The sequence below is a fragment of the Scatophagus argus genome, chromosome 3 (genome assembly GCF_020382885.2).
Source record: "Scatophagus argus isolate fScaArg1 chromosome 3, fScaArg1.pri, whole genome shotgun sequence".
In the NCBI taxonomy this organism is placed as follows: domain Eukaryota; kingdom Metazoa; phylum Chordata; class Actinopteri; family Scatophagidae; genus Scatophagus; species Scatophagus argus.
The window spans coordinates 14,429,106-14,443,486 of record NC_058495.1 but is presented as its reverse complement, the minus strand read 5'-3'; the positions used below and the strand labels follow the sequence as shown (position 1 = coordinate 14,443,486).

General features: G+C 39.2%; 1 protein-coding gene across 1 annotated transcript; it reads left to right on the top strand.

The window, feature by feature from the left end:
• Positions 1–959: 959 nt before the first annotated feature.
• Positions 960–4,742, top strand: ccdc174 (coiled-coil domain containing 174). The gene is made up of 11 exons (XM_046383885.1): positions 960–1,120; positions 1,330–1,437; positions 1,518–1,618; positions 1,704–1,762; positions 1,866–2,013; positions 2,253–2,348; positions 2,456–2,592; positions 2,702–2,796; positions 3,456–3,603; positions 3,711–3,863; positions 4,024–4,742. The coding sequence occupies exons 1-11, from the start codon at positions 1,079–1,081 to the stop codon at positions 4,587–4,589; spliced, it is 1,653 nt and encodes a 550-aa protein (XP_046239841.1). The 5' UTR covers positions 960–1,078; the 3' UTR covers positions 4,590–4,742.
• The last annotated feature ends 9,639 nt before the right edge of the window (positions 4,743–14,381 follow it).

Below are 14,381 nucleotides of genomic sequence, written 5' to 3'. Positions count from 1 at the left end.
TATATACCTTTCATGTCCTTTCACTTTGGTTGAAAATGCATTCAGTACTTGTGATGTCATACTTTCGTAGCATCGGACTGTTCAAATGTTTAAACTGATAACAAGGTAAGCATTTCTCTGTTGTAATATGACAGCAGCCCTGATGATTGTCGATTCAGTGGGGTGATGAAGGTAATAGTGTTGCTGCCATAGAGATAGAGATAAATGGGACTGATTCAGCCTATTAAGCATGCCTACAACCACGTACAAATATTGAGCCATTATTCCCAGCAACAGAGCAATACAAATAATGTTTACACAGAGCGCAAAACTAACGTTGCATCGACGCAATTAAATATTAGGATTCATATTATACAATCACACTTCTCAGCAGCAAAGGACTCAGTCTGAACCACATCAAACCAGAGGATTCAATAAATTGAACCCAACTGTGTACGTTTGATGAAATTATGTGGGAAAAAATATTCACTGGGTCATGCCACCAATTTTTAAAATGTATACAATATAGACAAAAGTATTGGGCCACTTGGCCATTACACCAACAGGGACTTTAATGACACTACACTCTAAATACACAGACGGCTTTGCAGCTATAACAGCTTCTACTCTTCTGGGAAGGCTTTCCACAAGAGTGAAGAGTGTTTCTGTGGGAATTTTTGCCAGTTCATGCAGTAGAGCATTTGTGAGGTCAGACACTGATGTTGGACCAAAAGCCTTCTCTCTAAGGCTCAGTTCAACTGACTTTTCAAGACAGAGTTGTGTATGAGACAGAAATATGGCATAACGATTTCAAGAGGGCTTGATATCAAACCAAAGAGTTGATACAAAGACATGGTAGGCTGTACCAGAGCAGACTCGGGTAGTTTTTGAGAGATGTGTTGCCTGGGTCCAGACCTTTGAATCGGTCCAACCCACCCAGTTGACTGAAGATGAAAAAGGTGTCTGTCAATTGTTTGCTTACAACACGCCACTAGTCGGCGGTAACGCGGTATTTTTGCTATCCAGAGAACTACCAACGAAGAAGTCGGGTGCAGCTAACACGATAGTTGCATGATGGGATAGAAAAGAATTAGTAAACATGGATAAAAAGAAGAAACCCTTCGATGTGACTGCTTCATCGGTGAGTTACATTGAGATGGAATTACGCAAACATTTTATTGATACACTTTATAAATGTAGGACGCTGAAGTAAATGACAGTAACAGCTAACGTTAGCTAACCTGCAATCAGGCTAAGTTGCTAGCAAAGAGAGTTGTTTTAGCGGCTAAATAATACACACTTACAGTTCCTTTTCAATTTATATTTTGGATGTTACCTTATGTCTTACAGCTAGTGGACCTTAAAGCTGAACTGTACAGGAAGCAGGAACAATTTAAACAGGAAAAGCTCGGGCAAGAAAACGCTGGTGCTGGAGTCACATCAACATCTAAAGTCAAGGTACGGTATGTGTAATTTTCGTGTTTTTGCTTTCTTGTGTAAATACAGATTGATGTCGCTAACCAGGATGTCTTGTGTAGAAACCTAATGTTTGGAGCAAGCAAAATGCTGGTGTTTCAGCAAGAGCTGAGAAAGATGCAGAGCAGCTGGCTGAGGAGCAGAGCAGCCTGGAAACAGCAAAGTGAGTTAAACACACTGAAGAGATTTGCTGTCATAAATCCATAGTGAACAAAACCCCTGATTTCTCATTTATCTTCTCCTAACAGACACAAGTTGGAGGAGAAGGCCAAACTTTACGAGCAAATGATGAAAGGAGACTTTCCAGGTTGGTGATAATCATTATTCGTTATCATCATTCATCTGTTTGATAATTAGCTGTATGGATAAACGAATTTACTTTGTAATAAACTTGTCTTGTAATATGTCAGATGAAGAGACAGAGGGACTTTTCCTGGTTGACTTCACCCAGAAGATTATTGACAAAAAGAGAGAAACATTTGCACAGAAGCAGGGAGATGAAGAGGAAAGAAACAGCTTGTCTCCTGTCCCTCCTCCTCAAAACCCGGATGAGGAATGGTAACATCTCATTTCGTTCATTTTCATTCATTTGGAAGCGCATTATGTAGAGTAGAATATTGTTTAAAAGTATATCCGTATCTCAGGGTTTTTTTTAAGTTAATTGATTAGTACTACCACCACTACTAACCTCCAGAATGTTAGTTAAAATGAAAATAGTACAAATAAATAAGGTGCGAAAATTTGGATGTTATGTAATTATAAAACTTAAAACCTGTAAACCTATTCTTCTGCTGCAGGGTGGATTATGTGGACACTTTGGGTCGATCTCGACGATGCATGAAGAAGGACCTGCCAGGTTTTATGAAAATGGACCAAGACCTTAAAGGAAAAGGGTAAACATTTTACAAATAATAGCACTTTAAAGGTGCAGGTGATGGTTTCTTAAAATTGAACAAAGGATATTTGTATCATGCTGGGAACTGCTACATTTTCTATTTAGAAAAGTCTCAGTTGAAAAGACACTACTCTCAGAGGACATGCGTCGAGAGCTGCAGAGGCAGGAGTGGGAGAGGGAGGAAGAGGAGGCTATGAAGAGGCCTGTTGGACCGATCCATTACGAGGACATCAGGGGACAAGGTCACTGTTAAAGCATTTCTAAAATGGTTCTGCACACATTTTAAATTAAATACTTTGGTTACTTAGTTCATGTGCTGTTGAAAGCATTTTGTCTGTTTGTTTATCTCAGAGGCTCGGGAGCTTGGTGTGGGTTACTTTGCCTTCTCTCAGGATGAAGAGAATCGCAGAAAACAGAGAGAAACTCTGGACATGCTCAGAGACCAGGTGAGCTGTGGATCACCGGACAAATACTGTATAAACACAGACATACAGTATTTATTTTAACTGCCTTAATGTAAATCACCCCACTCTCCAGTCATATTCTCACACGTATATTCTATAGCTGAAATCCATATTAAGTTGTGTTTCACACGGTTTTGATTGTTATTGAAACACATTGCGCTAATGCTATAAAGAAATAAAGAATATAAAGAAATGATGGTGTGGACTGCAAAATGGAGGAAGAGAGGGAAAATAACAAGGGGCAAGAAAGAGAGACTGGTCAGATAAAATAATTGAAAGCGTCCAAAATTTGGGATCATCGCAAGCTGAAACGAAACAAAAACTAGTGTGTCTATTGTAAAACCAAACTGGACTGCTAGTACAACATTAGTGCTTATAGCATGGCAACAGAAAGCATTCAGAGCAGACTCAACACAAGGTAATGCTGATGTATCCATTTAAAGTATCGGTAAATCAATATATTTGTTGGTTGAAGTGAAGGCTGGTATGTTTATTATGGCTGTCTGTAATGGCTTGTTAAGAATCCAACACAGAATCCAACAGTCCAACACAGATGCTGCTACACACTTACCGTACTTGTGCGCTTGTTATTTAGTGAATAAAAGCTATTTTGAGTCTAAACAGATTCATTCCCTCTTCAGACAATGGATCAGCGCACTAAGAGGGAACACCTGAAGGAGAAGAGGCAGGCCATCCTGCAGGCCCGATTGGCGAAGGTGAGGCAGAGGAAGATGAAGAAGGCCAAACTGGATGGCGCTGAGGACGAACCAGTAGAGAAGGAGAACGAAGGTCAGAATCCATACCCTGTTGTTGCTCATAAGCTGCTCTGTGTGCGTGCTGCAATTCAGTGATCACCTGATTGTTAACGAAGGATTGTTGTGAATTGTTTTTCCAAGGAGACGAGGGGGAAGGTGAATTAATAGGACCCTCACCTCCACCCGAGGACTTGCCAGAGATCAGTACAGTGAAAAAGGTGGAAGTGGAGATCCAGGAAAGGAAGGACACCAAACCAGGAGTTCCTTATATCAGAGAATGGGACAGAGGCAAAGGTGAGCCTTTTTATTTAAGGATCCAAATTAAAAACTAATTTGCAGTAGATAATTGTTCTTGTGGATGGTTGATTAAAAGTTTTCAAGATTAACGTTACTGATTATGTAATTTGTCACATAGTTGACTTCTTCAACGCAGCCTTTTTACCTTTTCTTCCAGAGTTTATGTTTAGTGAGTGGAAAACTCAGCGTCGCCAAGAGCGAGATTCAGAATTTGCACCTCCTGCTGCATACTTTGCTGAGGGGAAGCGACAAAAGCCAGAGAAGAGTAACACTCAGGAGAATAAATTCAAGACAAACTTCAAGTGGGCCAAAGACCCAGGAGAAATCTCTGAGAGCAAGGAGGAACTGCAATCTCTGCCCAAAGCTGCTCCCTCACCTCCTCAACAAAGTCCCCCAGCTCCTGCACAACCACAGACCACATCACCTTCAGATCACCCAGCAGATTCAGCTCCTGCATCTGCTCCCCCTTTTAATCCCCAGTATCCCCCTCATCCATTTTATCCTCCATTTCCTCCTCCTCAGTTTGTTGGACCACCTTACATGCCTCCTGTTTTTCCCCCGCAGTACCCGAGCCACTATCTACCCCACTATCCACCTCAGTACCCCCCTCAGTATCCGCTCCAGCAGCCTCCACAACCACCCCAACCTGCAGATGTTAGTCAGACCCAGCAGTCTGCACAGAGTCTGGATGACATGCTGTCCTTCTACAGGAACTCTTCCTGATCTTTTAAAAAAATGTTCACCATCAAGTTGGTTCATATTATGAGTGTAAATACTGGTCTTCTTTTTTTTTTGGGGGGAATTCACAGAAACAGCATAACTCAACATCTCAGCCCTTATAGTTTTAACATTTAATAAATATCAGAATTTTGAATGAACACTGACTGACTTTTTTGTTGTTTTTTTGAAGTTGTGAAAGACTTTGACTTTTTTTTCTTTTTCAGACTGTGTCATAACGGTCTGTTTCAGGCTATTTTCACAGACTTTGTCTGCAGCCAATCAGTGTGAAGAAAAATTTTTATAAAGCCTGCACCTCATGAAGCATTTGTGTGAGGAAAAGAGGGAAAGAAAAGAGGTAGTTTCACCTGTTTAAGATCTGGAGATGCAGTTTGAAAGTTTCCACTAGATGGTACTGTAGACCTTCATGTTGAGAAAGTTTCTGCATGTGACCCGACTTGCTGTGTACTGCAGTAATCCATCATAACTGTCAAAGGAAATCATTCTAGAGCCGTCAGTAATTTTGGCCATTCAGGCTTTGAATAACAGAGCACATGCTTTGAAGATTTGCTATTTTTAAAGCAAAAATAACAAAAAACTATGCTGCTGCTTACTACTCAAAGTGTGTTGAGTCATGAGTGATGGCAGCAGGGTAAAGGTAGCAAGTTTAGTTATGAGTGAATGCATTTAGTTTAGGAAATGTTTTTTCTGTGATGAGTGATTTTACCACTGAAACATAAGACATGAGTTGAGCCTCTTCATTGCTGCTCCCCGATGCCTGACTGGTGTTCTTCATCACCTCCTGTCTTGGCAACAGATTTGTGCCAGTTTCAGTCCCTGCGTGTACATGAGCTGGTGAGTCTAACTGTAACAATTTCAGTCAATGGAAAAGATAGAAATTTTAATGAAGTCTCAATCATTTAAGGGCTTTCCAACATGCTCCTCACAGCGTAATCAGAGTACCATCCAAATAATGCAAGCAGGATGATTAATGCCAGAGAGGAGCACATTTATCCTCAGCTTACAGCTCCTAAAGTCAGAGAAACGGCTTTCGCAGTGATATATTACCATGCTGTTGGTGAAGATCATTAAATAAGTATTGTGTAATCTAAGAGTAGAAGATGAATTAATATATTATCAGAGTCTCTTTCTAGTGTAACCTCACTACTGCATGTCAGCAGTGAGACTGACTGTACAACTGCTGTTAGCTATGTGATGTGATTCAGAAGGCTGAAAGTCCCAGGTATTGTGGCATTACTCCAACTACCACTACTGAATTAAGCTGGTGTACATGTGTTGCAATATGACACAGTCAATTATCTGACTCTAACCCCTGCCACTGTGTTGGACCACAGGAAGACCTGAAACAGGTCAGGAAGCGAGGGGAAGTATTCAGGAGAGTTGATAGTTGCCAGTAGTTTGATTTATAAAAACTGGAACTACAACTTGACCACAGATTAAAGACCAGGTAGACATTTGGCTTGACTTCTGGCTCACTCGTTTCCTCTCCCAGGCAGAAGAATGGGTAGTTTGGGACTTGATGTGTTTTTGGGATCTCCTGTATGAAGAGGTGGTTTTCTTCCTAGTGTGGTGGATTATTGACCCCACTGTCACCTTAAACACTTTTTTCCTATATTTGTTCCTGCAATCTGTCCAGTCAGACTAAGAAATACGTGCTCAGACAGCTTCTTGCGTAGCAAGTATGTGTTGTGTTGATTTGATATTGCGGCTGATCAGTGTATGTAATACAGTATAGGCTGCAATACTCATAACAGTAAAGAAACGGTCAGTTTAATGAGGTTTGCAGAAGAATAACTCAGCTCTAATAAGAATACATGGAGGCAACCGACTTTGTAAGCCGTGTAAATATCAGTCTGTTGGTTGGTTGGTCCACTACTTATTCGCTCCATACTGAAATATCTCAACATCTATTGTATGAATTATCATGACTGTTTGTACAGATGATGAATCCTAAAGACTTTAACTATACTCTGACTTTTCCTATAGCGCCACCATTGGGTTGACATTTGTGGTTTTGAGTGACCAAGAATGTCCAAATAATTCTTGATTTGGTGGTACTCAGATCCCTCTCAGGGTGAGCTGTGATTACTTTGATGATCCTTCAAATACGGTAGTTTGCATTTAGTTCTAATTAACGAATGCTACCATGCTATACTGCTAAACCACGATGAAACATGCTGTTGTAGCGGCACTGACCTTATAAGATAAGATAAAATAAGATAAGATGAGCATGTTAGCATGCATAGCATTTAGCTTAACATGGTTATAGACTAGTCTTGCTAAAACAAATGTGTACTCGCACCCAACCATTTTCCCTCAAACCTTATATTTAACTAAAGTTAATTATGACAGATTTAACATTCACAAAGACCTACACACACAACCAGCTCTAAATGAGCAAAAATGCTATGCTAAATGATAATGTTAATTAGCATTGTCTTTGTGAGCATGTTTGCGTTATGATGTCAAAACATTCTGGAGTTGTTAGAATAGTTGTAAGCTCTGTCTGTATGGTATCTGTTTATTTATTTATTTATTTTTTGGACAGTTAAAGCGAAAAGCGACTGTACTGCTTAAAGCTGCTTCTTATATTTTCAGCCACTGTGCTGAACATCAATCCTGCGCTGAATAGAGACAACCTGATGCCGCTGTGTAAAATTGCCACAGCACAAGTAATAACATAAAAATAGGAAAAATGTGCATCTTCTCAGCTTAATTTGACTTGCTGACTCACCACATTGATGAGTCTAATCACTTATTAGTGACAGGCGGGTGTGTCTCGTTGACAGATCCGCCCTCCTCTCGGGGAGCAGCCGCACTGAGAAATGATCTCTGCATTTAGTTGTGGCAGTTTAATCCTGCTGTGCCTGAGAAAAATGGCAACCTACTGTTTTAGTAATAGAAAATAAATGACCTTCAGTGCGAGGAAACCCCTTCAGATCTATGATGTAGTGAAGTAGTTTACTTTTTAAAATATGTTTTGCAAAGTGTTGTAGGTTAAACGGGCAGTCACTTATGCACTGTTCAGAGATACTGTCACTCACACAGTATAGGAGTCAGCTTACTGTTGATATTCCTTACAGTGCAGCTATAAACCTGTTGTAAAGCAGGAGTTATTGGAGCCTCTGTGAGGAAGGATATGAGGTGAAGCTGGTGTCTGACACTTGTTCCTCAGTAATCCTGTCTTATGTCCTCTAAACCTGAGCAAGCAATTGATGTTGTCTTTATGGCACCGTCCTTGATCCAGAGAGGGGAGGAGGGAGGGGTACATCTGGCTCCTTGTTAATGCAGTTTTACAGGGATAAAAGGAAACTAAGGACAATATTCTGCCATGTTTACCCCATCTGCTAGCAAACTGAAAGTTCAGACATAAGGAGATCAGATATATCACCGCACAGACCAGCAGATTTTGTGTTATCAGTCTGGATCAGCCCTGGGTTGTGTCTGCGTTTTTTTTTCTCATCTCTATCAGCTCCATCAAACACATATTTAAGAAACCATCTACGCACAGGAGGATGATGCTGAGTCTAGCTTATACTTTTATTTGAAAGAGAGTCATTGTGAACTAACAAGCCAACTCCAACATGCCATTTTATTATTTGCAAAAAAGAAAAAGTTATCTTAATTTATACAGCATAGAAACATTTAGGAATTTCTTGGTTCCTCTGAGATATCAGAAAGGGACTACACACAAGTCACAGTGTCTTAAATCAATCAAATTCATCAAGTTACTGAAAGTCCTCTTGAAAGTCCTTTTGTAAGTGACAATGGCTTTGGTCTTTTGAGAAGTCCAGAGTTGATTCTTGAAGCTTAAAGGAATAGTTCAACGTTTTTGGAAAATACAAGGTGGTCCAGAATTAGATGAGAAGATTGGTACCACTCACATATCCTTTAAATATGAAGCTTAAGTCAGCTTACAGCTTAGCTTAGCACAAAGACTGAAAAGCTTGTCTAGCCCTGCCTGAAGGTAAAAAGGAGGCACTGAACAGCACCATAAAGCCCCCATTTGTTTCACTGCTACAGAAAGCTAAGACTAAGAGTAAACACTTCAAAATATTTCCTGACTATTTCTTGTCTGGGAGCAGTGACTTTGCTTTGCTTGTACTCTAACATCACACAGGACTTCCTCAGAATCTGCACGCAATTCACTGCTGATGTAAACCCAATGAGGTCCAAATAAAACATTCATCCATGAGAGATTTTTAATTCTTGGAACCGTTTTAAGATAAGAGTTTCAATGACTCAACTATGGACTGAACTCATAGTGAGCTGTGAGAATCAAACTCATCAGTTGTCAATCCCAGGGCAGAGGCTACAACGACAAGTTCACTGAGCTGAATGAATCTTTGCTACTGGAAGGGTTACTCAACGAAGGAGCAGTGCACTTTTACACTGCAACAGAAGACACAAAAATAGCCCAAAGAGACCAGATTTGGAGCTTTTAGGATCAGTGTAGGATTCTTCTTTAAATTACCGACATTAACATAAAAACAAGTGAAGGGAATAAAGGGAATACTACCAACTCCATTAAGGATAATAGGCCATTAAGCCTCGATCAGTAAAGTCAAGCATATTGAGCCAACAAATTTAGAAAAGTACTACAGCATAATGAGAGATGTATAAAAAATAGTAAATAATACAGAGAGACTATTCACAGTTGTACAAATTAATTTACATACTTTTCCTGTTGTATTTATGCCAGTTCTCCAGGAGGCGGGTTTCTCAAAAGAAGGATGTGATGATTACATGCACAGCAATTAACTGTGCACATGTTAAGGTTTAATGAGGACCTGTGTCAGATGTAAGGTGTGGAAATAATTTCAAATGACATACATAGTGATGCTTTTTGTTTTTGTTGTATTTTTTTTACAACTTAAACAGGAGATTTAGACTTACACGTCATACAAAATTTTTAGAATTAAGGTAAAATAAAGGCACACTAGAGAACACTGAGAGAAAACTGCCAGACAAGTAGTAAAGTAACTTTAAGATGAGTTTGTTTTTAGTGGAGTCGTAAAACAATAGGGGGGCTTTTTGTGAGGTCCGGCAAGACTGAAAGAGAGGCAAGTGGAAAATCTAACATTCATTAGAGCTTATTACATTTCATTTCTGATACGTAAGCAGGTCCATCTAAATTAATTTCACCGTCTGTACTGTACCACCTGAGATGGACAGGTGGTTGGTTTCATTTCCTTTAAACACAACATGATTCTCGCTTTGGGATGCAAGTTGTTCTTCTGTGTGCTTATCTCAGCTGTGGAGCGCTGCAGGAGTTTAACTTGCTATCTGTCGTCAGAGTCCTCATAGAAATGTCACATGATATAAACTAATTAAAAAGCAGGGGAAAGTTGAAATATAAAAATAGAAAGAGAAGATTAAATGGCTGAAGTCAGTATGGCTTTCTGAGCTTGTGTCATCCCAATGTTTACTACTGTAACTGTTTCTGTTGCAATATTGCAGTTATCACAAAAGACATTGACTCATATGGCAGCCACTACAACTTAATAAAAATTGATGTCACGTAACAACTCCACTTGGAAGTACATTTTGCATAATTTGGAGGACAAAATCTGCACATAATAGAAAGAGAAAGATGGATAAATAATAATACTTATTATTATAATAAAAATACAAAAATCAGACAGACTTATTTGACCACCAGCTTTCAGATCAGAGCAGCGTCCACAGGGCAGACAGTTAAAACCCATCATTGGCCCAACATCCCACACTGCTCAGCCAGAGCACTATTTTGCTACTGCAGGCTTTAATGGTCCATCAGTGAATAGCATCCTCCACTGCCATGTACTGCCACCTCCACACTGTGAGACGATGTGCTTCAGATGGAGGCCCGGGTCCCTCTGTCAGCATCGCCCCACGGTGAGCTGTAATGAGCTGCTGTATGTGTAATGAGAGCTAATGCTGCCACAGCTATTGAGCCGCTCTTGCCACCAGGCCATAATGCCACTCCTGCTGTGTTGTGTCAAACAGCCACATGCAAAACAGACTGGTGCCAGTGAGCTTGATGGTAGGGCTGCTGCAGAGTCTCCCCAGCAGCAGATGGATCACTGGAAGAGGGACAAAAGCCCCATGGAGTCTCAAATGACAGCATTTGGTTGCAGTTCAACTCACAGCGTGGGTCTGTTGAATTGATGTTGTAAATAATACCTTTGCTTTCTGTTGACCACATATTGAGGATGAGATTCATCTAAAACATTTTCAGCTTTCGTGCTGATACAATTCCTGAGTTCTGGTCCAGGTGCAGATACGTTACAGTAGCCAATAAACTCAAATACTAAAAGGATAAGACTGACAATATGCTATAGTAGTTATTGGCAATAATTCCCACGAACACATAAGCAAGTCACACTGTTGACTGACAGTAGTGGAAAAAGTATTCAGATCCTTTACTCGAGCACAAGTATCATTACATTAATGTAAAAATACTAGTTAAAGTCCTGAATTCAAAATCTCAGGTATACAGTAGTATTATCACTAAAATATAGTTTAATATAAGAAATGACAGAACTCATAATGTAGAAAAATGGCCCCTGTAACATACACTAGTTTTACAGTCTGATAATATCATATATATTACATTATTGGACTGTGAAACTGGTGCAGCAATGTATAAGCTGCTTTACTGTTGTAGCTGGTTGAGATGGAGCTTTAATTATTTGATATACAGTTGGATAGTTCAGCCTTGTGGTCTTTTCACCAGCACTGGCTGACATGTTTCTTTACTGTAATGTAGTTTTTACTTTAATCAGTCACTGCTGCTGTGAATATTCATTAGATCACAAAATGTGTGGGGAATCTGCTGCAGAAAATATTCCCCAATACGAGCACAGTTTTGTCCTGTTTATGTAAGACACCCAATTTAGGCCTAAGAAAATTATCATTACACTTATTAAATTATTATTATTGTTACTAGTAGTAGTAGTATTTTATTTGCAACATGCTATTAAAGGTTTTTGTTTTCAGAGGAGCCAAAGGGCTTGGAGTAGAACCACAGACAAGCATAAAGTATTAGTGATGGACAAAAGCATTTGTTGCCACTAAGACATTATAAAGAATATCTTCACATTTCAGCCTTCAGCTGTGCTCTACACACTTGCAGCTGTAAAGGACCTTCAGAACTTGTAAAAATAAAAAATAAAGTCTAAAACTGGCGAAAAATATAATAAAATTGGGAACAATCTCATGAGAAAGTGGATAAACCAGGTTTTAGTTTGCTCCTTTAATGAACAGATTTGTTCATAATAAGAGACCACTTGGGCTGATTTCATTATTTAAGTGGCTGAGCTCTTTAAAGAAGCCAGCCTTAATGTGTTTGAAATGCTGAGGCATGTTAAACGTCTTGAGCGTCCGCGTGTGTGTTCAGCTGAACTGTGTGCTGGGAGGGCAGTTTGTCTCCCTGGGCGGTGTATGTGTTGCCTGACAGGTCCCCCGCTCCTCACAGTGCAGGATAAAGATATTAGCAGGGCACTGTTGACACTGCATGCACACTCGTAATGGCCTCATAAATTCTGCTCGTGTGAAAGAGAAAAAAAGGGAGTGAGAAGGGAGGAAAGTGACTGTGGACTCATTGGCAGTCCACTCTCACTCTGCCTGCTCCAAACCACACAGTATGCTCCCTACCTGCAGTTAACTCGTCATAATGTGGTTATACCCAAAATATTTAGTGAAGTAACTCCTTTTAAAGCACTGATTCACAAAAAAGACGGAAGCTTCAGTGTTTGCAATTCTTTGAATAAAATTGACTTTGCATTTTAATGTCATAGTGATTAAAGACAAATACATGTCATTATGTAAGTGTAATTTTAGGGGGATTTTATGGACATTTTACCCCAAGTAATTTCACATAAATCATGTGACAATGTTACCTCCTCCATGACTGTATGAATCTGTTAAGCATCATACAGTGTTTTGTTGAAAATGCCGAATTGTACACACTTCTCTGAAGCATCTACCTTTACAAGTGCAGCTAGAAACTGGTCGTCAATGTGTGTGAGGGAGACATGGTCACTTGTACAAAAGATTGCCAATAAGATACTGCATTTACAGGTACCACAAGTAACCACCTTTATTGTTTCAGGCCCTGAAAACTTATTTTCTCAATCAAGGCTCACTTGTTGAGTAACGGGGTCATGGATACACAGTTTAGCAACTGAACAATGAGCAAGAGTTTAAAATGTGCTCAGCGTCACTGAGGTGAAATGTGACTGTCAGTGACTTTGCTTAGATTAGCTGCCTCAGAGGGAGGAGGCGATGCTTCTTGGCAGCTGCGATGTCACTCTCACTCGCTCCAGTGTCACATGGCCAGTATTGATTGTTAGATGCAGAGGCTGTTAAGGAGCTACTTGCATCTCAATGTGTCCTCCAGTAGAAGATTAATGCTGTCTCAAAAAACACACACACAGACACTGTATCCTCCTTGCATTTCACTTCATTATTAGTGAAACTTAAAAGGCAGTTTGCTAAACTGAAGTAAACTGTTTTTAAACACACAGCAGCTCTGCCACAAAAACCCAAACTTACAAAAACAAACACAGAAAAGTGCTCTGATACACATTTATGGCAAGCTTGAAGTGTAAAGCATTAAGAAGGAACAGTCTGACATTTTGGATGCATTAAATTCACTTGTCTGAAAAGTTCAACGTTTTCCTCTGCATACAAATACGCGCACTGACAACTTATTGAACACATGCATAACACTCATGACAGGAGGTCAGTTCAGGTTAATCCAGTGTGTTTTTTCGTCCGTGCTCACATAAATACGGTCATTAGACTTATTGCTTCCTGTGACATCAACCTGATGGATGTATTGTTCAGTTTCAGTTAACAACCGTCGCTTAAATCAACATTGATTAATCTGCTGAAAGTCAAAGCCAATCAATAAATTTCAGTGTTTTAATATGCATTATACTATGAAATTCCCTCAGCATTAGACAATGTTAAGACCAGTGTTCTAATACTGCATATGTACATATTTGCTGACAGAGTACTCAAGAAAATTTGAAGCGTTGGTAATCAGGATTAAACAGCATTAAATACCTTCATCATAGTGTTTGTTGTTTTGGGTCAAAGCTGCACTGAATTTCTTCAGAAGTTTCAAATAAAACCAACATTTCCTCAGCTGATGGTTAATCATATATTTATATATTTAGTCATATTTTCTTTTACAATATCTGTTTGTTGTTTTGGGTCAAAGCTGCACTGAATTTCTTCAGAAGTTTCAAATAAAACCAACATTTCCTCAGCTGATGGTTAATCATATATTTATATATTTAGTCATATTTTCTTTTACAATATCTGTTTGTTGTTTTGGGTCAAAGCTGCACTGAATTTCTTCAGAAGTTTCAAGTAAAACCAACATTTCCTCAGCTGATGGTTAATCATATATTTATATATTTAGTCATATTTTCTTTTACAATATCTGTTTGATAATGTTAGGCTTATTGAATAGACCATGCGACGATGTGATGTATATGATGATGTGACATATTAGTATTATTACTGAGTATAATAGAAATGCTTATGAGTTTAATATTAATCCCTATGATAAGGTTTCCAACTGTTAAGTGATATTTTTTATTTTAAGCAGAGGACATTAGCATTATTTGGTTATCTAGTAGGCTCCTTTACTTATAAATCCTTTTATTTACCGTACATTGTTAATAGTTTTAGTTCAGAGTATTTAGGTCTATATCAGAGATAGCACACCTACATACGTGTTTGTACCCTCACTTCCATCGCTGCCTCTGTGTCACCTGCTTG

Bases quoted from the DNA above. Each gene is read 5' to 3' on its own strand.
- ccdc174 (XM_046383885.1), top strand. From the start codon at position 1,079: ATGGATAAAAAGAAGAAACCCTTCGATGTGACTGCTTCATCG. The intron at 2,014-2,252 runs GTAACATCTCAT...CTTCTGCTGCAG, and splicing joins CAAAACCCGGATGAGGAATG to GGTGGATTATGTGGACACTT. The intron at 2,797-3,455 runs GTGAGCTGTGGA...TTCCCTCTTCAG, and splicing joins TGGACATGCTCAGAGACCAG to ACAATGGATCAGCGCACTAA.